General features: G+C 36.7%; 1 protein-coding gene across 1 annotated transcript in view; it reads left to right on the forward strand.

The window, feature by feature from the left end:
• Positions 1-24,005, forward strand: part of usp43a (ubiquitin specific peptidase 43a) — a 157,792-nt gene that overhangs the window by 110,568 nt on the left and 23,219 nt on the right. The window contains exons 7-9 of the mRNA XM_056459833.1: positions 1,125-1,287; positions 8,311-8,419; positions 14,349-14,449. Of these exons, the coding sequence (XP_056315808.1) occupies positions 1,125-1,287; positions 8,311-8,419; positions 14,349-14,449 (373 nt within the window). The remainder of the gene's footprint in view (positions 1-1,124; positions 1,288-8,310; positions 8,420-14,348; positions 14,450-24,005) is intronic.

A 24,005-nucleotide genomic window follows, 5' to 3' on the forward strand; every position in this document is an offset into this window, starting at 1 on the left:
CTCACTTATTTTAGGAATGTCCTTTTGTTCAATCTTTTTGGATTAAAGTGCTTTTTTAAAATGCTTTCATTACCCAAAATAATCTTAATCATCAAAACACTTTGTTTTGGGTTTTACATTAATATATTTTTTGAAAGTTTTATATCTATAAAGGTAAATTAATGTAAATCCCTTTTTAGCATATTCAAACAAGAAGTATTAGCCTAAAGAGTGATGTTTAAACTCCTAGAATTTGTGCTTATTGCTTTGTATTTAATAGGCCTATTCATTTTTATGTTTATCTTACCCTCTCGTTTCCCCTTGTTTCTCTCATGCATTTGTTAAATATTTAATTCATAATTCCCTTATTGTTTAAAGATGAACTGGTTTGTAGAGACTGTATTCTATTTTTTATTTTTACTGTAAATCTTTTGTTGTTATAAAAAAAATGAAGATAACGCCATGTGATCGGTTATCATGACTGCCGCAATATTGAAACCAGATGTGTCCAGCTGTCCGGCTTGACGGCTCCGTTTTCAACACTGCCCCCGCCTGCGCTCGGCTAATCCCGTTGATCACTGGCTGCAGCCGTGCTTCATGTCGAACGCACCTATCCATACACGGAAGACAGGATGTGACACATCACTGTAATAATGCCTGCTGGAAATTCATCTTTTCAATCACATGAAAACAGTATATTTTTCAATATAGTAAAATACTAAATAGTTAATTAAAAAATGACATCAGTATCTTGCTATTTTACTATATTTCTAATCTAATAAATGCCATTTAAAAACTGAATTAATATTTAAAATTCACCACAAATAAATATGCATAATTTTTCCCATTAAAAGTTCATATTGAAAGACCTTTACAAAGAGTAAATAAAATATCAAAATTATATACTATTATTTGACCCCTTTATTTCGGAGTCACATGCACTGTTGTCTTTTAATCACGCATCTACATCTGATTAAAATGTAAACTTTTTTTTTTTAACCTAGCATGCGCCAATCACAAAGGAAATGAAAGAGAATTTAGACTGATGCTGAAAAAAAGTGAAATGCTGTATGACTGAGCTGTCTGTTCCATCTATGTTCACATGTAATGTTTATCAACATACTTTCCTTTTTTGTCTTTTATAGGGTACCATCACTCCCTCCCCTCCTCCCCATACACTGCAGATTTCAAAGGTCACAGGCTACCACCGTCAGGGACGTTATCATCAGAATTCTTGAATCAGGGGGGTTCTTCAAAAGTCCTCCTCTTAATCTGCAGTGTGGCTGGCTCTGGCCAACAGGCTACAAGGTAACTTAAGCACTTTTTCTCATCACCGTCCTGTTGGTCATTGTTTTTTTTTTTTTTGTCAGTTAAACCATTTAAGTCCAGTTTGAAGTTCTTCCTTGGAGTTTCAAGGTGGGTTTAGGTGAGTCGGAGCAGGGACTCAGTTAAGTATTGTTTAAAATTAAGAGGTAACTTTTAATCCTGGCCTATAATATTGTGTGAACTAGACTGACTTGCATACTTAGCATTGCAAGATCATCAAAACAATACTATTTTATTACATGATATGTTTCCATCCACCTGTGGTTAATGCATATTTTAGGTCCAGTGTCTTGCAGATTTTAGCTCCAACTTGCCTCAACACACCTGCAAGGAGGTTTATAAAAGCCTAATAAGAGCTTAATTAGCTACCCTAGGTGTGTCTGATTGGAGTTGGAGCTAAACATTGCAGGACACCGGCCCCCAGAACCGAGTTGTAGAACCCCTTTAATGTATAAAATCTTTGACTTGTATTTCATTGCAGACAATATGAAACCAAACTATTTCACATTAACTTCATTTGTAAATATACATGTTTCCTGACATTTAGACCTGCAACACATTCCAAAAAACTTGGAACGGGCAATTTAGGTCTAGTAATCAGGTAAAGTGGTTAAGTAATGATGTAATTTGAAACAGGTGATGTCAACGGCTAATTGTATTAATGATTTGGTAAAAGGGCAGCATCCTAGAAAGTTCTAGTCCTTTAGGAGCAAAGATTGTAGTACTTTATACTACTTTGGAAAACCAAGTACCACAATATGTTGTTACATGCACAAACGTCAGTGAAAACTGTACTGTGCCGAAAGGAAGCCCTGTGTCCAGAAATGCCATCGACTTCTCTGTGCTTCTCTGGGCATCTGGGATGGATAATGGTATGGGGTTGTGTCAGTGCCCCTGGCAAAGGTGACTTGCACTTCTGGGATGGACCATTAATGCTAAAAAAATATGTAAGATATATTGGAGGAGCACAATATGCTGCCTTCTTTTCCAGGGACACCCATGCAAATTTCAACAAGACAATGCAAAACCACTCCAACCAAACCTTAACCTTGCTCATTCAAGGAATCAGCAGGCGGTGGCTCCATAGTGAAATGTCAAATGCCTACACCCCCTTCACCACCCCACTGTAGTAGTACCTTCAGCGCAACCAAGCATGCCTCAACCAAACGTTTGACATCTCTCTTCAAAGCCTTTTTTTCAATAGCAATTTGATAATGGCTTGCAGTAACCAGTAACTCATCTTTTCCACACTTCTCAATTTGTTGCCAACTTGGTTTGAGAATAAAAGTTTGTATATCAAATGCTGCCATAACGCCTGAAATGCCTAGACAGCGAAATGACTGTAAACAGTGTCAACTATGTCAGACACACCGACAACATCCAACATATGCAGTCTTATGCAAAAGTTTGGTCACCCCTGATCATTTTCATAATTGCAAGTTATAGCCTGCTGGCCTTTCAAATCAGCAATTTCATTTTGGATATATTTTATACCCTAGAGGTAAAGCAACATTTCAGTTCTGACAAAACAGTTTTTTAATCAACAGATGCAATGTATTTCAAGTCATAAATTAAACAGACAGGTGTAGTAATTTGGGCACCCCAACAGAATAATGACATCATTGTTTTGTACAGCAACATTTTGCTTAAATTATAGTCTGTAGACCCTCTTATAGTCAAGAAAAAGTCCCTGTATTCTTGCTGAAGACATTTTGAGCCATTCTTCCTTACAAAATTTCTCTAGTTCAGTCAGGTTTGATGGATGCCGAGCATGAACGACTCTTTTCTAATCAACCCATAGATTTTTGATGATGTTGTATCGTGTCTGAGCATGAATTCTTTGGTAGATCTGGAACTGTGCTTTGGGTCATTGTCCTGCTGAAACATCCAACCCTGCCATAACTTCAGCCTCTTGATTGATTCCTGAACATTGCTCTTCAGAATCTGCTGATACTGAATCCATGTGACCTGGACAAGGTTTCCAGTACCTGTGCTAGCCACACATCTACACAGAATGATGGACCCTCCACTATATTTTACTGTAGGGAGCATGTTCTTCTCCTGAAATGCTGTGTTCTTTTTCCACCATGCAAAGAACCTATGGTGGTGACATCTGTCCACAGTATATTTTTCCCCAAATGATTCAGGCTTGTCCAGATGAGCCTTTGCATACCTCAAACGACTCTTCTTGTTGGAAGAATCCAGAAAAGGCTTCTTCTGCATCACCTTCCATTGAGCTGTTCTTAGTGAAGAATGCACTGAACTGTGGAATGATGTACAATGACATTATTAGCAACACTGTGTTCCTGAGCTCTTTGGAGGTGGTCTGTTGTTTGTCTGTGACCATTCCAACCATTCTTCACCTATGCCTTTCAGATATTTTTCTTGGTCTACCATATTTTTTCTTCCCAACTACTATTCCTGTGGCATTCCTTTTTTTTTACTATATTTCTGACTGTGGAGATAGACACTTTAAACCTTTGTGTTAGCTTTTTGTATTCTCCTAATTCATGTTATCCTAGTTTATAGGTCATTAGGAAGTTCTTTTGAGGTTCCTATGTTGCTACTTTCTGGTTCACAATAAGGAGAAGCACAACTAGCAATCAGCTGTCCTAAATAACATTTTTCATGATTGGCTGCACCTGTGTTAGGATTGTTTAAATTCACTGAGTCACTCAAAGCTATTTTGTGTTGTAATCAATCAGTATCAATTAGGAGGTTTTGAAACCCACACAAAAGACTTTTGCATAGCCTATTTTTCAGTTTCAACTTAATTTCACAGATCTCAATACTGCTACACTACAGATTTCTGTCTGAAAAACTTGACATTACCTAGCTTTCTCTAGAAACCGAATGGCATCCAAACAATAGAAATAAAGAAACAAAACAAACTATTCTAATAGGCCAGTTTCTACCCTAACTGCCTCCCCCCCCCCCCCCCCCCCCCCCCAACCCCCCCCCCCCCCAAAAAAAAAAAAAAAACATACAAAAACATGACAAGAATATCTTCGCATCTCTGACGCACTGCCTTATCTACACTATGATAAGAGAAAACTAAAAATACAGCGGGTGGAGCTCGCCCCTAATCTAGTGTGTCTAACAAATGTGATATTTAAAGCCTACATGTGCACAATGTATGTCGAGCAACATTCTTACCTGTCCCACTCTCCAACCTCAGATGAGTGTAACACTGATGGTAGACAAATGGAGAATAGAACACCAAAAGCAGACATACAGCAAAATGTAACACACTGGCTGGATAGGAGACACTATAATGTTGTCAAGGGGGACACGGCAAACAGCTGGGCAGCATGAGCCAATAGGAAGCAACTGTAGAGATGAAAGCGAGAGAAAAGCGAGGGAGAGACTAGCGAAAGGAGAAAATTATCATGATCACAAAACAACACGGGGACGTAACACTGCACAAATTACAAAGTCCTGGATGTGCAGGAACAGGAGACAGGTACTTGACTGGCCTGCCTGCAGTCCTGATCTGTCTCCGAATAGAGAATGTGTGGTGCATTTTGAAGCACAAAATGCCACAATGAAGACCCCGTACTGTTGCCCACCTTAAGATTGTTTGCAGGAAGAATAGGCCAAAATTAAACCTGAAACACTTCATCACTTGGTGTCTTCAGTCCCTAAATGTCTTTTAAGTGTTGTGAAAAGGAATGGCAACATTACAAAGTGGTAAATGCTTTACTGTTCCAATTTTTTTTTGAAGTGTGTTGCAAGAACCAAAATTAGAGCAAGTGTTTATTAAAAAAAAACAATAAATGTTATGAGGAACACATTAAATAATGTGATGTTGTATTGTCTGCAATGGAATACAAGTCAAAGTAAGTTTAGAAATCACTTCTTAGCCCCCCCTAAGATTTTTTTCTCTGTTTGGCTACAAAACAAACCACTGTTATCCAAAGACTTGCCTAATTACAGTATTCTAGCTTAAGATAACCTAAATAATTGAGTTATTTTAAACTAAATACTAGTACTAGTTTGAAAATGTGTCGAAAAAACTCTCTTTTAAACAGCACTTAGGAAATGGTTTTTAAAAATTTAAGTTTCACAGTAGGGCTAATTATATTGCCTTCAACTGTTTATTTATCCCTCACATATTTTTCTGTGAGTCGTATGAATGAATGTCTTTCTACATCTCTAAATAACAAGTCGGATCAGTCAGCGGTATCAGAATCAATAATCCAAGTAAGTGGAGTGCAGCACAGGAATGCTCTCTCCTGCTCCACCTGCAGCTGGACTGAACGTCTGCACTCTGGGGAGAGTTGCATCTGCCACAGTCTTCCTCACTAACCTCCAGCTGTCAGTCAAACACACACACACACACACACACACACACACACACACATACACACACATACACACACACACACACACATACATACACACACAGCCTGGCTCCCTCAGCCATGGACACTGGGCTGTGGGTGGAAACAGATGACTGATATTCCCCTGAAACACCTACAAATGTCAAGATGACATTTTAGGGCCCAAGGAAGGGTGGGGGACAGAGAGAGAGAGGAAGTGGTTGTGCTGCACCTTAATGGCAGATTCATGCAGTTCCTGGCCCACATTTGATGGTAAAACCAGCATAATGCGTGCAACACAAGATTAAGGAGTGTATAAAAAGCATAGGTTTATATGTTCAGAGGTGAAGGTGAATTGGTTACACTATTTTAACTTCATCCTTTTGCTTTATGTGCTGAACAAAATGCGCAGCAAACAAGAAAAACAAATCTATTTGTTTGTTATATGAATCCCCCGACCCCCCAACCCTGTTCAGCTTTTAAAATATTTAAACAACAGTCTGAACTAAAACCTTAGCTTAGGTCAGGTCTAGCTGTAAAAAATACTAGGAAAGTGTCTATGGAAAGGAATTTATTTATTTATTTATTTGTTTGTTTGTTTGACGATTATGCAATGCTTAAACACACTACAAACAATTGCAATTTATTCTGCAACTTAAACCCCCCCATTTAGACAGTCAACTTCTATACGAGTATAGTGATTTATGTTTTTTTTTTTTTTTTTTTTAAGAGTTATTTCCACAATTAAGCTTATGCAGAATCACATTATTGCAGTGACAAAAAATAAATGACACTGCTGTATGAAACAAAATAATTTCCAAAAAATATTTGAAATAAAAAGCTTGTTGAATAGCACTAATTGAAATAAAATTATGCATTGAATTATCAACCGCTTACAGGGTTTGTATTTTTAGGTTCTGAATTTTAACATAGCTTTTTTATTTAAGCTGTGAATATTTCAACTAAATATTTTATACACATTTTCATACTTAAATTCAATACTTCATGTTCACCTTCCAGCAAGCTTTTTTGTTTTTAAAAGATGTCTTGATGTCTAATAGACGTCTAAACATAGTCGTCTTGGCTAAAACAAGGCTAAACTTGGGCTGTCAGTAAAAATCAAATAGACATCTAAGAATAGGCCACAACTAAACAGAAATGAATGATTACACAATCTGTATAAAGTCTGTATGATCTGTCTGTTTTATGACTAGTCTATTTTTGAGCTATTCTTAGATGTCTATTAGCTTTGTTTTAGCCAAGCTGTCTACATTTAGATGTGTATAAGCCCCTTTCACACAGTGATACAGGTAAATATCCCGTATAATTCCTGAATGACTTTACCAGTAAATTCAAAAAAGCACTGTTCACACAGGCAAGGATGTTATGGAATTTTTCAGGAAAAGACCGTTTACACATCCATTCCAAAATACCGATAAATTCTGACATCATTACCCAAAAATGAAATCTAAACAGCTGCTCTTGTATTTCTAAACATTTGACTACATTACAAACTCTGTGGATGGATAAGGATTGTGAACAACTTCGATGAAAACATATGAAGGAACACTTTCGCGTGTCGAGATGTACATAATATGTGTGTGTGCTGGTGCTCACCGGCTGCTGCACTTACACACGATTCAAGCAGCTGAAGGAAGCAGAGCTTGAAGGTAAACAAACAATGGCTTATCATAAGCATTTTATTGATAAATTTTTACACAGTTGGCATTAATAATGAACATAGAAATGTTATCTGACTAACATGTAGCAGCTTAACGTGTCTGGAAAAATATTCAAAAGCTTTTATCTTCATAAACAGCGCAGATGTGAATGCGTCTGAATGTTCTGATTGGCTGGAGTAGACGTCTCACGTCAGTGCGTTTCTGGCAAATTCCTTCTGCGTTCACACAGCACAGCATTCCAGCAAATAACCGGTAATGTTACAACATCTCTTTCTGGACAATTGCCGGAACGAATTTAGTGGTATTTTCAAAAAGGGCCTGTTCACATATACAGACCTTTCCGCGAAATTGCCGGTAATTTTCCGGAAAGGTCTGTATGTGTGAAAGGGCTTTATTAGACATTTTAAACACAAAATTGTTTGCTGGGCTTCCAGAATTCACTTCCAAAATATTCAGTTTTGTTTAAAAATATAAAAAAGTTTTCAATTTATTTTATTTCAGTTTAAGAAAAAAGATTTGTTCCTATTTTATTTTAATTATTTTTTATTTTATTTTATTAATTTATTTATTTTTTAATACCACTGGCTCTACCAATGTTTAGTCTCTTTGATCAGAACACATCAAATTCAGAAAACAAAGCAGAACATATAATAAAGCTCTGCTCATTGATGTAAGTAGTAAATAGTAGTAGTGCACAGATAAATCATTCATGATAATCACTGCAATGACTTAAAAAAAATAATTGCCTAATTCTATTTTATGACTGTAATATGCCTTTTTCTCTTCTAAAGCTTAAAGCATCTTCAATTCAACAAACAGACCATCAAAATAAAGTGTGACCAAAAAAATGATTCAAAAAAAGGGCATATTCATGCTTGAAAACACTTTTTGGTCTTTGACCTCTGTACATATACTGCCTATACATAATTATAATTGAGTGTTTTATTGTTCATCAGTGAAATTTAATTGTCCTGTCAACTTTTCACATTTTCTCTCTCCAGGTTTGGCCCACCGTTTCTGATGAGAGTAGAAAGGACTCTTTCTTGGGATCATCTGCAACAGAGTGTCTGCAATAAGCTTTACGTTTTTCAAAAAACTGCAATAATAAAGGTGAGTGTGCGCTGAGCATACAGTACATTACTACTCTGATACATTATGATAGTAGGGCCGTGTCCTGCACCTAATGTTAGATTAGTTATAGGTTTTACAGAATCTGTGTGATGTTTAGCCCATTATTTATTCTATTTATTTATGTAATTGTGTGTAAATATATATTTGTTTAGTTTTTATATTAATTTCACTACTATTATAGAATAATATGCAAATCTGTATTTAATTTATTTACAATACAGTTTGCAAAAAATGTTTTCTGTCTTTTAGTAGATACAGTTGAAGCCAGAATTATTAGCCCCCCCTGAATTATTAGCCCTCCTGTTTATTTTTTCCCTCAATTTCTGTTTAATGAAAAGAAGATTTTTTCAACACATTTCTAAACATAATAATTTTAATAACTATTTATAATAACTAATTTCTAACAACTGATTTATTTTATCTTTGCCATGATCACGCTAAATAATATAATACTAGATATTTTTCAAGACAGATTCTTCTCTCAGATTCTCTCTGGCCCTACATTATATGGGGTACTGCATCTCTTTATTATAACAGAAGTCTCTCAATAATTATGGCCTGGCTCTCTCCGAAAACCTAAATATGCAGATGAGGAAGAGTAATCATTCAGTTGACCACAGGAGATGGAGAGACGAGAAGAAACAGAGATTTTCATGAGTACACGGTTTCTGTAGATATTTTTTTGAATATGAGCAAATGTACTCATGTTATCAAGGTTTACCGTGGTTTGGAAAAGTCAAGATTTTAAAACCGCCAAAAGTTTCTACAGTACCATTCCTATAGTATATGTAAGATGTTTAAAAAAACATTTTTTTTAAGACAACAGTATCTTCAACAGAAAAGATATTCAAAGATGCAATTTTAAATGGTAAAGAAATCTGTGTTTTTTTAAACTAATGAAGACAGCAGAAGTCAATGATTCATTTGAATTATTCACCCTGACATGTTTCGCTACTGTTCCAAAATATTTTAAATGTTTTTTAAAATAAAATCTATTGTGTTCAAAGAGAAAAAAGTTGTTGTTTTTACCCAGACATTTAAAAAGAACATATTTTAGAGCAGCAATCACAAAATCGGGGAACAGTGATAGTTTTATTCAAGAATACCATACCATCAGAATCTTATACCGGCCCATGCCTAACCATGTTACTCATTTTCTTTAGTAAACTTGATTATTTCCTTATGGTCATGTGCCAAAGCTGCCCTCTGAGGGTCACTGTTGTATCATTTTCCCAGACAGCTGCTGGCTAGATTATCTGCGGACTGTAGTTTGATTACTGAATATACTGTAGATTACATGGTGAAAGGTGTTACTTGTAGTGTCCCCTGTCTTTTCTCTTGTTTTTTTTTTTTCTTTTGCATTACTACTATAGCAATAATTAGTAAAGTTCACTTGATATGATGAAGACATTTTACAGCTATACTATACATTGACAGTGTTTAGTAGCATAATAAAATGATCACTCTCACACATGGACTAACTCATTGAGAAGTGTTTTTGCCTTAGAACCCAAGACGCATGGAAAAAATCATTTAAATGATATGTTATAGTGAAAAGTCAAAGTTAAAAGGGAAAATATCAAATACATAATCTATAAAAGTAATAATCTGATTGTTAGTATATTAAAATTTAATATAATCTGATTGCAAGTACCTAGTTTGTAGAATCAGATTACATAATTCAGATTTCACGTTATTAGTTATTACTCAGCAAACAAACATTCATATAGATTAAAAGGTTAAATGTCATTTAGTCACCTAAACAGTGTTTAAAACTGCATTGTAGCACTGTTTTATATAGCCACAGTTAATAAGGCAAGGCAAGTTTATTTATATAGCACACTTCATGCACATTGGTTATACAAAGTGCTTTACATAAACAAGAATAAAAGAAACAAGAAGAATAAAATAATTAAAAATGATTAAAACAGATTAAACATGATTTCTGTTATTTAAACTTACAAGTATGCATTGTTTACAGACCTGATAGACTGTATCAAAGCTAAATGTTATATTTCAGATCAAATGGGAGAGAAAGGCACAAGAGACCTTACATTGTCTTGTAATTGCTTGAGTACAACCGATTGGCAAGCACTGCACTTGCCTTATTGTCTTCACAGCACAATAAATTAAAGGACCAATATAAACTCACCTTCTCAAACAAAAGACTGCTGCGATTTTCATCTGTTCATTGGCTTCCATTAAATCTTTAATTTATCGTCCTGTGCGCTTGAGTACAGCTATTTCAGTTTTAAATTGCATCTCTATAGTCTGATGTCGCTTTCTACATCAATTCCACAATAACTCGCACTACTGTCATTTCTAGACAAAGGGGGAAACGTTTTTTCAAAACTCATGTTTTGGATCTGTATAGCCCCAGACTGCTGTAATGTCAATGTGAAATCAAAATGTACATTATTTGTTTTGCTCGCACACATTGTTGTTCTTTGGGTGAATTAACCTGTGCAAGTTAATCCATTCATTTATTTTCTATTCGGCTTAGTCCCTTTGTTAATCAGGGGTCACCACAGCGGAATGAATCGCCAACTTATCCAGCATATGTTTTACGCAGCGGATGCCCTTCCAGCTGCAACCCATCACTGGAAAACACCCATACACTCTCATTCACGCACATACACTACGGACAATTTGCCTACTCAACTCACCTATAGCGCATGTCTTTTGACTTGTGGGGGAAACGGGAGTACCCGTAGGAAACCCACGCGAACATGAAGAGAACATGCAAACTCCACACAGAAATGCCACTATATATAACCAATTCCATGCGTGTTCAATGAAAAGTCAGGAGAGGATTTTCTTCAATGTCAAAAATATTAATATATTATTATATTAAGGTGTGCAACAATTTTACATTGCCCTGACGCCAGAATTTATACACAGCTGACATCAACAGATGGAGTTTTAGTAGCATTCTTCACTTGTCAATCATTCCACAGTCCTCTGGCGGCCACACCCAAACATACTTCCTCTTTTTGCAAACTTCTCTGTGCATATAATCTGACATTATTATCAGATAAGGCATGCTCTGCAACATCCTATCTTTACACCTTTAAGAACATCGCATTGTATAGAAAAGCTAAGTGAGACATGAAAGTTATTTTTATATATCGATGTCACTTTTCAGATCTTTCCAGTCAGCGGCAGAAATCTTCTACTTGCAAAAATGCTTCATTAGTATGGAAAGTGTATCACACTCTGGTTAATATCACACTCTGGAAGTTTGGTTAATATATCACCTTAAGCAATCCCAATGTTTAATGAAAAGAACAAGAGACAAAAATACTAAAATTATATTCCTTTTTTCTAACATAATCTTCTATCAAAATCTGATCGTTTGCTGTTGCATTTACAGTGGTGATCGTTTTCTGATGTCAGTTTGACAGCGTCAGCCACAATATTCTTAACCACTTACCGTTATAAGTGAATGATGCACAAAAAGAAAGCTCTGCTCCTACTCAATATTGTGTTTCAGTTGCAAGTACATCAACATAATGAAAGAAGTATAATTAAATGAACAAATGTAAACCTGGAGATTAAAGGATTAATCCAAGACAGATTGGATCATAAATGGATTCCATTTGTTACATATTATCAATGCACAGAGATAACAATACAAAAGAGAAGCTCATTGGGCTGTTCTTTTATGGATGAACTATTCATTTGAATCTGAATCTGCTAACAGGTTTGATGACATTTGCTATGCATTAGTCAAAATGATGACTTCCAATAAACTTTTCCAAAACTTTTCCCTGATTTTTATTACTGTGCCTGTATACAGGTGAAAGAAACCCAGTATATAATGTTGTCTTTTGGTTGTCTAACAAATATCACACCAGGAGAAAGACATGTAATATTCTAGGAAGAACCCCAGGGTAACCACTAAGGATCTGCAGGCCTCTCTTACAGTGTCTAAGATTAGTGTTTATGTATCCACCATCAAGCAAACAATGAAAAAGAATGATGCCTGCAAGGAGGAAAAAGAATATTGCTGCCATCTAAAATGTTGTGTGTGGGTGAGGAAGAAGACTTTTGGAAGTATGTCTTGTAGACAGATGAGTACTAAATATAACTTTGCTTCTGATGAGCAGTATTATATTTGGGCAAAACCAAATTTTCAAGCAAAACCAAACACAATATTCAGCAGTATAAAACCTCATTCTAAAAGCATGGTGTCACATTTATGTTCTGTTTAAGTTAATTTTATCTTATCGGCTTGATCCACCAATTATCTTTGTTTTTTTACAGTAGCCCTCACTTTCTTCAGTTTTGGGTTTGGTCCTTTTAAACATTTTTTTTTGTTTCTGCTCTGATTGTCTTGCATATTCTTCTTGTTAATTAAAGCTCCTCTGAATCTTTTTTGGTTCTTCCTCACAACCAGACCTGACTTTATTAATGGAACAATAAATCCTGCATTTTCTACATTAAGTCAGCAGCATTTTGTTGCTGTTATTTAGATTGACAAGAACTTTTTGATTTTGTGAAAATATATTATGCTCAACAAAGCTTTCATTATTTGTTTAATTTGTTAATTAACCGTTTTCAGTTTTAAATATTTTCATATGTAACTGATTCTTGTGAAGGAAAATGTGTTGCTTCAGTCGTCAGTGTCACATGATCCTCCGGGTATCATTCTAACATCATCTCATCTCATTTTCGTCTGCTTATCCGGGGCCGGGTCACGGGGTGTGCCCTGCCACACTGCGAAGGAAACTAATTTCGGCCACTTGTATCCGAGATCTTGTCCTTTCGGTCATGACCCAAAGCTCATGAGCAGGAACGTAGATTGACCAGTAAATCGAGAGCTTTGCCTTTTGGCTCAGCTCCTTCTATACCACAATGGACCGGTGCATCAACCGCATTACTGTTGACGCTGCACCAATTCGCCTGTCAATCTCACGTTCCATTCTTCCCTTACTCGTGAACAAAACCCCAAGATACTTGGACTCCTTCACCTGGGGTAAGGACTTTCCTCCAACCTGAAGATGGCAAACTACCTTTTTCCAGTGAAGCACCATGGCCTCGGACTTGGTGTTGCTGATTCTCATCCCAGCCACGTCACACTCTGCGGCAAACCGCCCCAGTGCATGCTGAAGGTCCATGTTTGATGAAGCCAATATAACAACATTGTCTGTGAATAACAAAGATGAAATCATGTGGTCCCCGAACTGGACCCCCTCCAGCCCAAGGCTGCGCTTTCCATATAAATTATGAACAGAATTGGTGACAAAGGGCAGCCCTGCCTGAGCCCAACATGCACTGGAAACAAATTTGATTTTCAATGCGAACCAAACTCCTACTCTGTTCATACAGGGACGAGACAGCCCTTAACAGAGCTCCTCTGACCCTATACTCCCAGAGCACCCTCCTCAGAATGCCACGAGGGACACGGTCAAACTGGACTGTTTGGGCATACTCCCATGAACCCTCGAGCACCCTGGTCCAGTGTACCATGGCCTGGACAAAAACCGCATTGTTTCTCCTGGATCCTAGATTCAACCATCGGCCGGATCCTTCTCTCCAGTACCCTGGCACAGACTTTCCCAGGGAGGCTGAGGAGTATTATAGGGCGAATCACATTCTAACATGCAGATTACATTAGTTTTAGTGTTGGATACAGTTTTTTTTTTTTTATTAATTATTTAATTTATTTATTTATTTTTTGGAAGCTGCTACATTATTTCAGGCTTCTTAAGTGAATCGTTCAACAGAACAGTTTATTTGAGATTGATACTGTTTAAATAGTTTAATGTTTAATAGTTAATAGTTTAAAGTATTCTATTTTAAAAAAGCAAGGAAAACAATCATATTTACCCTAAACTATTAAAAGGTAGTGCAAGTTCAGTTTATGGTGCTACATTTGTGATGAGTATTATTTTGTCCTCCACAGACTACTGAACTGTTCAAAGTGCGTGTGGTGGGTGGATCAGCCTCCTGCAGTTATCTGTCTCCGCATGACACCAGACCTCTATGCCATCCCACCCTGGACAGGTGAGCCCACAGTACTCCATGATTTACATGATTTAGAAGAATTAGGGATTGTGTTCTTTGCCATGAAAGTGAAAGTTTCACATTACTATTACAAAATAACATTAATATTTAATGATTGATGTTTATGAATTCTAACATGACTTCCACTGTAAGTGTAGCTCACTAAACTTAATGAAATAGCACACCATACACTGTAAAAAAATAACTGTTAAATAGCAGTTTCCATATTTTATGATTCAGAAGTGTTTTCCGTTTATTTACAGTTGTGAATTGCATTATGAGACCTTATTCTCTGCTCTGTTGACGTTTGATGTTGAAAATTCAACTCTACCATTTAACAAACTGACCTTTATTGACATTTTATTAGTCTGAAAGAAAATAATGTGTAAGAAATAAGTCTGTAAAATAACAGAAACTGTATTGGCAGTTTATTTCAAGTTTTTGTCAAAATGTCATCAGCGCCAGTGGTGTAGTGGTTAGTGCGTCGACACATGCACTTCGGTGCTCACGGTGACCTGAGTTCGATTCCCGCCTCGCAGTCCTATGCCGATCATTCCCCTCTCTCTGCTCCCCATGCTTTTCTGTCAATAATCCCTACTGTTCTATACATTAAAGGTGACCCCCCCCCCCCCGCCCCCAAAAAAACATTTATTAAAAAAAAAAAAGATATTCAAAAGATTAATAAAAGTCACCTTTTTTTACTTTTCAAGGTTAAAAGTTGTTGTAAGAAAGGTCAATATTCCGTAATGCAATTCAAAATCATAATTAAACAGGGAAAAATAAGAAATAAAAACATTAATAACAGGATACAGAAAGCTGCTAATTTAATGGGCAGCTATTTTAAGTCTTTTGTGTCCCCAGTATGTGTCTGTAAAGTTTCAGTTCAAAACACCCATCAGATTATTTAATATACTTTTTAGAATATTGGAATGTTCTGCTCTGAACAGCTGTAGCTGTTTTTTGTTGCCTATGCCTTTAATGCTAGTTCTCCCTGCCCACCATTCCCATGTGCCTGTCAGAGTCTCCGACTGCGTTAGATAAACAGCACAGTGACAGACATGAAGGAAGCAGATCTCACGTAACTTTTGTGAGAAATACTAGAGTAAGATGCTGTATGGATATCCGTTATGTTAATGTACAAAATAAATCTGATTTAACGTCCACAAACCGGGATTGAATCATCATCTTTTATAATTGTACTGACACTATGCGGCTGTGGTGATAAAGATGGTAAAATTGCTGTAATTCATTTCAAACATGCACTGTTTTAAAAACATTTTAAACTTGTAAAACTCATTCTTGATCACATTTGATGATCATGGATGATCACAACGAGCCGAACAAATCTTTTAATCTCAGTTGCTTTGCACACATCCTGTCTTGTTGGTATGATTATATGCATTACTAAGGAGACATGTTAATGTGCGGCTGTCAATCAACTCGATGGGCAGGGAAACCGCACTCCTACGTCACGTTGTGGTGGGCCTCAAAACGGGAGGGATTTGGATCCTAATTTTTTTACGTCAGGAAGTTTAAAAAAGAGACCTGTTGTTTTATCACCGTAATATGACTGTGGACACACTATACCTACACACTGTCTAAACAGCTTACAAAAGTGGATTTTCATGATAGGTGTCCTTTAAAGATATTTTTCAGCATACGTTTTAGTCTGTGTTTAAATTCTGTTGCTCTACAAGGTTTATTATGCTATACTGTTCTGATGGTGTTTGACACAGTTTTATATAGATCAAGTTGCTCATTGCGTTTATCTTACCATATGTGGTCTTCTCATCAATAAACTACAGGCTTCTTTTTTTGTTAGTTTAAGTTCCATAAAGTGTTGCCAAATAACAACGAACAAACAAAAGTAGTCCCCGCAAAATGTACAAAATAAGTGCAAATCATCACCTTAGAATAATAAGGTTCTATCTGACATTTTTGTCAAAATTTAGTTATTGACATATTCTTAATAAATGACAACTTATTTACATTATGGGATTATTTTGTTGTTTACATTTTAAGACTTTTTATTTAAAAAACAAATGTTACTCGCATACTGTTTTCTATGGAATGTTCAATATCTCAAAATCATTTAAAACGCAGATAGAACCTTATAATTCCACGGTGACGAAACATTGTACGGCGTAAATAGGAAACAGAATTACAAACTTAACTATATCTGGCAACATGGAGAACGGAGACTTGATACACTAAAACAAAGCAGCTCATAAGGGTCAATTCAGACTATGTTTTAACAGATGAGATTATTTTATTGTCTCATACAGTATATATTTATATATATTTATATATATATATATATTCATGGTTTCCGCTACATTCATTCTTCCATGGTGGGGCACCACACCAAAATTCATGGTGTCAAAATTCACATTACAGGTTCACATTCAAAACATTTAGTCGTTGTATATTATATAGCAGATTATAATTGCACTTTTCTGTAGATCTATTGGAGACATTCATAAATATTCCTAGCATATCTAATAAATGTTGGAGACATACTCGTCACTGTCACATAATCGCACTAAATCGCACACAAGAAATCGCACACAGGAAAATCTGCGCTTAAGCAGCATACATTTGAGAGCATGCAAGAAGTTTTGTGCACAAACAGAAGAAATCGGCGTCCAAGCAAAGAGATTTGCATGCTCGTATTACATGAATGCAATCTTGACTTGTAATACTGCAAACTCGACATTTGTCATTGAAATAACACCATAGGTAGTTGGAAGATCTGTGTAAAAAATTCTAGAGGAAACAGTATATTGGTTAAGGGAACTAAATAATATGTAATTCACTGGGTTACCAATGCTTTGTCTTTTTGGGTGTCATTAAAATAGAACCAACTTGTAGGATTTTTTTTTTTTATTTAGTCATTGACCAATTTATTCCATCCTTACTGAAAATCTTATTGAACCCAAACTTATTGAAATCTTTGACACAGTGTTTCTATACAAACCGAGTGCTTATCAGTGGCGCCACAGTTAATTTCTCCAGCTGCTTTAAACTTTTTAATTGGTCTCTAAACACCCACATCATGGTATTTTAACCTAGTTAGGACAAATTGTATCCTCTCCTCTGCATCATATTTGTGTGGCTCTAGAGACAAAACCCAACAAACTAAACCATGAAAATGCTGTAGGTGTAACACACACACACACACACACGCACACACACACACACACACACACACACACACACACACACACACACACACACACACACAATCTTGAAAGCCAATCATCAGTTTTTCAATTTAAAAAGCTTAAAAGTTATGACGGTAATCACTCCCATGTCTGCTATTCTGGGCTGCTTTGCTTCTTCTTATACGAATATACCAGAATTATGATACTTGTGGATGTGTACTTCTTTAAAGTGTACAATTTTAAATGATAGCTCAGTAGAATGGAATTTTGACCTTTATTGCAGATTATGTACAGTACGAAACAACAAGCATTAGAGTATAACATGTATTTAGAGCACTTATTTGTAATTAACAGATTGCTGAATGTAGATGCATCGGATGTAATTAATATACAGCCTTTTGTCCAATTTACCAAAATATGAGATTAGTTCTGTTTTTCGCACCTAATGATTTCATTATTTTAAAATGTTCCTTGACATTTATTGATGATGTTTATTCAGTTCTTAATTTTTTGCCGATATAAATTGTTATGTAAAACAAAATTGAACCCTCAAACACTTTCTTAAGGCTTGTCAGTAAACAGCCACTGTTGTAATGGAATAGTGCAGGGGTCACCAATCTCGGTCCTGGAGGGCCGTTGTCCTTGCAGGGTTTAGCTCCAACTTGCCTCAACACACCTGACTGGATGTTTAAAGCAGTGGTGCTCAACCCTGTTCCTGGAGATCGACCTTCCTGCAAAGTTCAGCCCCAACCCTGATCAAACACACCTGAACCAATGAATTAGGACCTGAACAGCACTTGATAATTACAGGCAGGTGTGTTTGATATGGGTTGCAACTGAAATCTGCAGGAAGGTTGATCTCCAGGAACAGGGTTGGTCACGCCTGGTTTAAAGTATACCCAGTAAGACCTTGATTAGCTTGTTCAGGTGTGTTTAATTAAGGTTGGAGCTAAAATTTGCAGAACACTGGCCCTCCAGGAACAAGTTTGGTGACCCCTGGAATAGTGTCTTGCATGACCACCCAGGTGTTGTTTGATTGCAGGGCAACAGATGTTAGTGCAGGCCACATGACACATTCAATACATTAGTACATTCGATACATTTACTAAGTAATAAACTACGTAAACATTGATTTAAAGTTGAAAACATTGTCTACATTTAAAAACATTCACCAACATATGAAAAATTAGGAAATTTTCACCTTGATCTATCTCTCACTTTGGCTTTCTCCCATTAGGGATCACTAAAGTGGATCATCAGCATAATTATTTGGCACAGGTTTTACATCTGATGTCCTTCCTGATGCAACCCTTGTGAAAGCCCAAAGCTGTGAATTTTCGCTTTGATAAATATAGTTTAAAACGTATTTTGCAGTTTAGCCAGGTGTTCCCTAGCCTCCCTTGCTGACATGCACCACATCTGTCAAGAAAAGGCACTATTATTGACAGTGGAAATGCAAGGAGGAGATGTACTGTTTTTGCGTTAAAGAAATCATGATTTCATGATTCTGGAATTCATGATTTCTGGAATTCTGGAGCATGAAACAGGCTTGAGAGATGGATCCACATGCAGCAGAGGTTTATTGAAAATAAATCAGGAACAAAACAAAAGGCAAAGAAACAAAGGAACCAAAAAACTTAACCTCACAGACAAGCCACAAATGGATAAGCTAACAAGGGAAGGAGACAATAGCTGCGTCCCAAATGGCACACTATTCACTTGTACAATATGTACTTATGCACTTACACACTCAACAGCATATATGTAGTGTCGCCCCAAATGGAACATTAATGTGTTTTTTACAAAGCGAAAATTCAAACCGATTCCCTGATGATGTTTGACGGTTGCCAAATTAGTGCAAAGCTGCTGTTGTTGAGTGTGTGAAGTCTCCATCATTCCACATTTAATTTTACAGTTTTTTTCAGTGTGAACGCACTACTTACGCTATTTATACTACAAGATGGCGTAGAATAGTGCATGAGTGTGCTATTTGGGACGGACCTAATGACTCACCAGGGCAACTAACAGGGGTAACCCTTGCAATTAACATGGGTGTGGCACAAGAGGACAACAACAAGGAGTAACAGACAAAACAAAACAGGGTCAGACACATACTGGGCTGGGACTGTAACATTACTATACTATAAGTTGTTTTTATTTTGTAAGGTGCAGGTTTTGTTTGAAAATGTGAGTGTGCCAAGTCACCTTTTCCTATAAAAGCATCTTTGTTTTTACACACTCATCCATGTCTGTCACTTAATTAATATGTTGTTCATTTGTAACTGTGATGTTCATTTGATAGAAGAGGCATTTCATTTCTCATGTTGTTACCTGCTGTTCTCTGACGCAAGCTTCTGTTCTTGTGTGCGGAAAGCCAGCAGTGTTTAACTGTGCAAGTAATTAGGTTTGTCAGCCATTGCTGAAGATGTATTCATTCATCTAGAGCTTTCACAAGTGAGACTGAGTTAGTCAGAACATATTTTCTGAGGAATGACAGAAAGCATATGGTTGCCACAAACATTTATCATCAAAATAAGGGTTCATATGAACAGAAGTTCAGAGAGTCAATAAAAAGCATAGAACATTTTTGTGTTACTACAGAGTCTAAGTTGAGCGTGTATGTTTTTGGCTTTACAAAGTATGATTTGAGATAAGGATCATCTGCAAATGTGTTAAGCCACCTACATTTGCATTAATGGTGATATAATATAGAACTGTTTCTCATTTTCCTTCAAGTATTGAAATCGTATTGGCAACACTTTATTTTGATGGTCCATTTGAGTATTAGTAGACTGTCTGCATCTGTTGATACAGACATTTAACTGACTATAAGAAACTTTGCAAGTACATGTCAACTTAAACTAACCCTAACCCCAACCTACTGTGTAAGTAAGTAAGTAAGTAAGTAAGTAAGTAAGTAAGTAAGTAAGTAAGTAAGTAAGTAAGTAAGTAAGTAATGTGGATTTATATAGTGCATCTGTCATGTATGGTCATACACCCAAAGCACTTCACAATCATGAGGGGGGTCTCTCCACACCACCACCAGTGTGCAGCATCCACTTGGATGATGCAACGGCAGCCACAGGACAACGGCGCCAGTGCGCTCACCACACACCAGCTATTGGTGAAGTGGAGAGGCAGTGATACAGCCAATTCGGTGGATGGGGATGATTGGGAAGCCGAGATCGTAAGAGCCGATGAAGGAATTTGGCCAGGACACTGGCGATTCACCCCTACTCTTTACGAGAATCTAATGAGAATTAGTTGGCATGAAGATGCAATGCAACTTAAATTCAACAAACACTGTCAAAATAAAGTGTGACCATTGTTTTTAGTTGAATTGGTTAAGACATGAAAGTGAAACATGGTGCAGCTCTGTCCTGGTTTGGGCCTGTGTTTTTGTTGGCGGAATTGACTGAATTGTTGGGACTGAAATGCTAAAAAAAAAAAAAAAAAAAAAAAAAAAAATATATATATATATATATAAACAGTTCTGTTTTTGAGATAATGGTGCTTCATCTAGCTGGAAATATCTGTCAGACATGCTGATATCCAGCAGCAATGTCTGATCATCAGACTGAAATGAAAGGTAGAGTTAGGTGTTATCAGCATAGCAGTGCTATGAAAAGCCATGGCATGTAAATGGAGAAAAGAAGAAGTCCAAGAACAGAGCCCCGAGGCACCCCAGTAGCAAGATGGTGCAGCTTTTACAATTCACCCCATACAAGAAAACTTGAATGATCTACCTGGGAGGTAAAAAGTGAACCACTGTAGCGTGGTACATAAGATGCTGATTGTCTTCAAGGGGTTGCTGGGAGAATTTGGTGGTTAACCTGGTCAAAAGCAGCAAAATCTAGCAAGATGGGGACTGAGGATTTGGATGCTGATCTTGCGAGTCTCTGGGATTCTATACCTGAGAGCAGGGCAGTCTCAGTGGAGTATCACTTTTAAATCCAGACTGGTTAGTTTCCAGAAGGTTGTTCTTGGAAAGTGAGCCAGAGATTAATTTGAAACAAAATGTTCCAGTGTTTTGAAATGAATGGTAGGAGTGATTTTGGTGTATAATTGTTTATGAGAACTGGATTTGTGATTAGTTTCTTAAGTAGTGTTAAGAGTTATCTGAGCCTGATGTAATGCAGCACAAAATGAGCCACAGTGATTGAATGTGTTAATTAAGTTGGTATGCACAGGTTCAACAGAAGTCGAGATAGCTTGAAGAAATTGAGATGGAACAGGGTCCAGTTGACAGTAGGGTGACTGAAGAGGATAAGTTTTGACAGTTCTGCCTCTTAAAGGAGCGAATGCGTATTTGCTACGGTGTGCCCATCTGTAGGTGCTGTTTTATTAGTGAAAAAGGTTGAACAATCTACATTTGGGTGGCATAAGCTGGCCTGGATGTCAGAGGGGGAGATTGTGTCTAAGCAGAATGACAGGGTAAAGCACAGTGTTTCAGTAGCACGGTTAGTGTCAACTAATGAAACGTCACTGGTGGGAGGAAGTGACTTTTCAATTAAAGCAGACATTTGGGGGGGTATGAGTGAGCGTAGGTGGTGACGGAATCCTCAATGAAGGTTGAAAGCAGGATATTTAACATCTCCAAAAAGCTTTATAGTTGTCCTGGAGAATGATAAATGATTTTATTGGGTGGGTAAACATGATAGAACTGTTGTGATACATGATTAAGTTTCCAGTGGTCAGAGACGTTAGTTATTAGTGGATAGGGCTGTAGGTGTAGCCATGTCCTGTGGTTTAATCCAAGTCTCAGTCAGGGCCAGAGAACTGAGATTAGAATTGGTACTGAAAGCTGAAATGAAGTCTGCTTTGTTAACAGCAGACCGAAAGTTCAATTTTAAAAGAATGCAAATTGTTGGATAAGGCAAAATTGCACAAATTATTAAGACTGCATTGCCTACTGAGTGAGGCACATGGTTTGCTGGTTGTAGTAACTGTTAGTAACAGTGGGGGTAACGAAACAAACTTATATTGGAACAAAACACAAAAACCTCAGAAAAATTGCAAGAAAGTATAAATAAATAAACAAAATGATACTTTTGTATGGTCCATGCTTGCTAGAGTTTCACAGGTTAAGTCACTTTTCTTAAAGCTCCTCGCTTCTCACTGAGGAGGGCTTTATAACGGCTGATGCGACTGCTGACGCATATACTGTACAGTGAACACATTTTAGTAGCTTCAGGCTAGTTGATTCATCATTCAGCAGGACATGCCTTGCTATTTAAATTTAACAGCTTAAATGCACCCAATGTGGCACAAGAACATGCAGTGTGACATAAGATCAAATGACACTTTGAGCAGTAGTGGAAAGAGTACTGAAAAATCATACTCGAGTAAAAGTACCATTACTTGCAAATAGAGTAAAAGTATCTGTTGTAAATATTACTCAGAGAATGAGTAAAAAGCAGACCTTTTAAAAGTACTCAAGAGTAGTGACTATTATGCTGTAAAAAGCTGATGCATTTACATGTAATTTGGGAATGTGTGTGTAAACGTAACATTCTGTAGTGCATTTAGTTATTGTTTAAGGCCATTTCGGTCATCATACAGTTAAACCGACAACCTGATTTCACCAAGTAAAGGACATGTTCCTGGATTAACATCTATGTTGATCCTGGAACAACATTCGAATCAGCCAATCAGAATTAAGGGATATGTTTACCGTTTATGTTAAGTTCAGGCTTATGGTTAGGTTTATGCACTTCTACATGAGTGTTATCCAACTAATATTCCCCTCTGATTTTGGGAAAAGTTTACAGTTAGGGTTGGGTTAGGGGTAGGGATTAGGTAAGGATTACATTTTCGAACAAAAACTATGTAATAGGATCAACACAACATGTTAATCCAGGATTGCATCGTTCTTGGCAAAAGCATGGCATGCTACAATAAACATCCATCATCTTTTCATCAGTAACATGCAGTCTAAACAGACTCTAGATTTTTGTTTGTAAAGATTTGGACATCATCTTGGACACTTTTAATGCTTCCAAACAGTTTTAAACACTGCATTTATAAATAGCCCATGACTTGTAGTTTTGATGAAGTGATGAAGTGTGATTTGATTGGGCAGGAATCACAGGACTGATTTTTTTTTAAATCCCCATAAATAGGAAAAAATAAAGTAGTGACTGCAGGTTGAAGGAAAGTAATGGAGTAAAAGTACAGATACTGCACTAAAATGTACTCAATGTAAAGTAAAAGTACATCCTACTTGGTAATTACAGTAATTTGAGTATTTGTAATTTGTTACTTTACACCACTGACTGACACATGGTCAATTGGTAAACAATGGTAAGCACAGTAAAACTAAACATGCTGCTGAAAACAACTAAAACAAATCAAAATGCTCACATACAGCTGTTCCCTTCTGTTGCTTCCAT

This window comes from Danio aesculapii, chromosome 6, assembly GCF_903798145.1.
Source record: "Danio aesculapii chromosome 6, fDanAes4.1, whole genome shotgun sequence".
Taxonomy (NCBI): domain Eukaryota; kingdom Metazoa; phylum Chordata; class Actinopteri; order Cypriniformes; family Danionidae; genus Danio; species Danio aesculapii.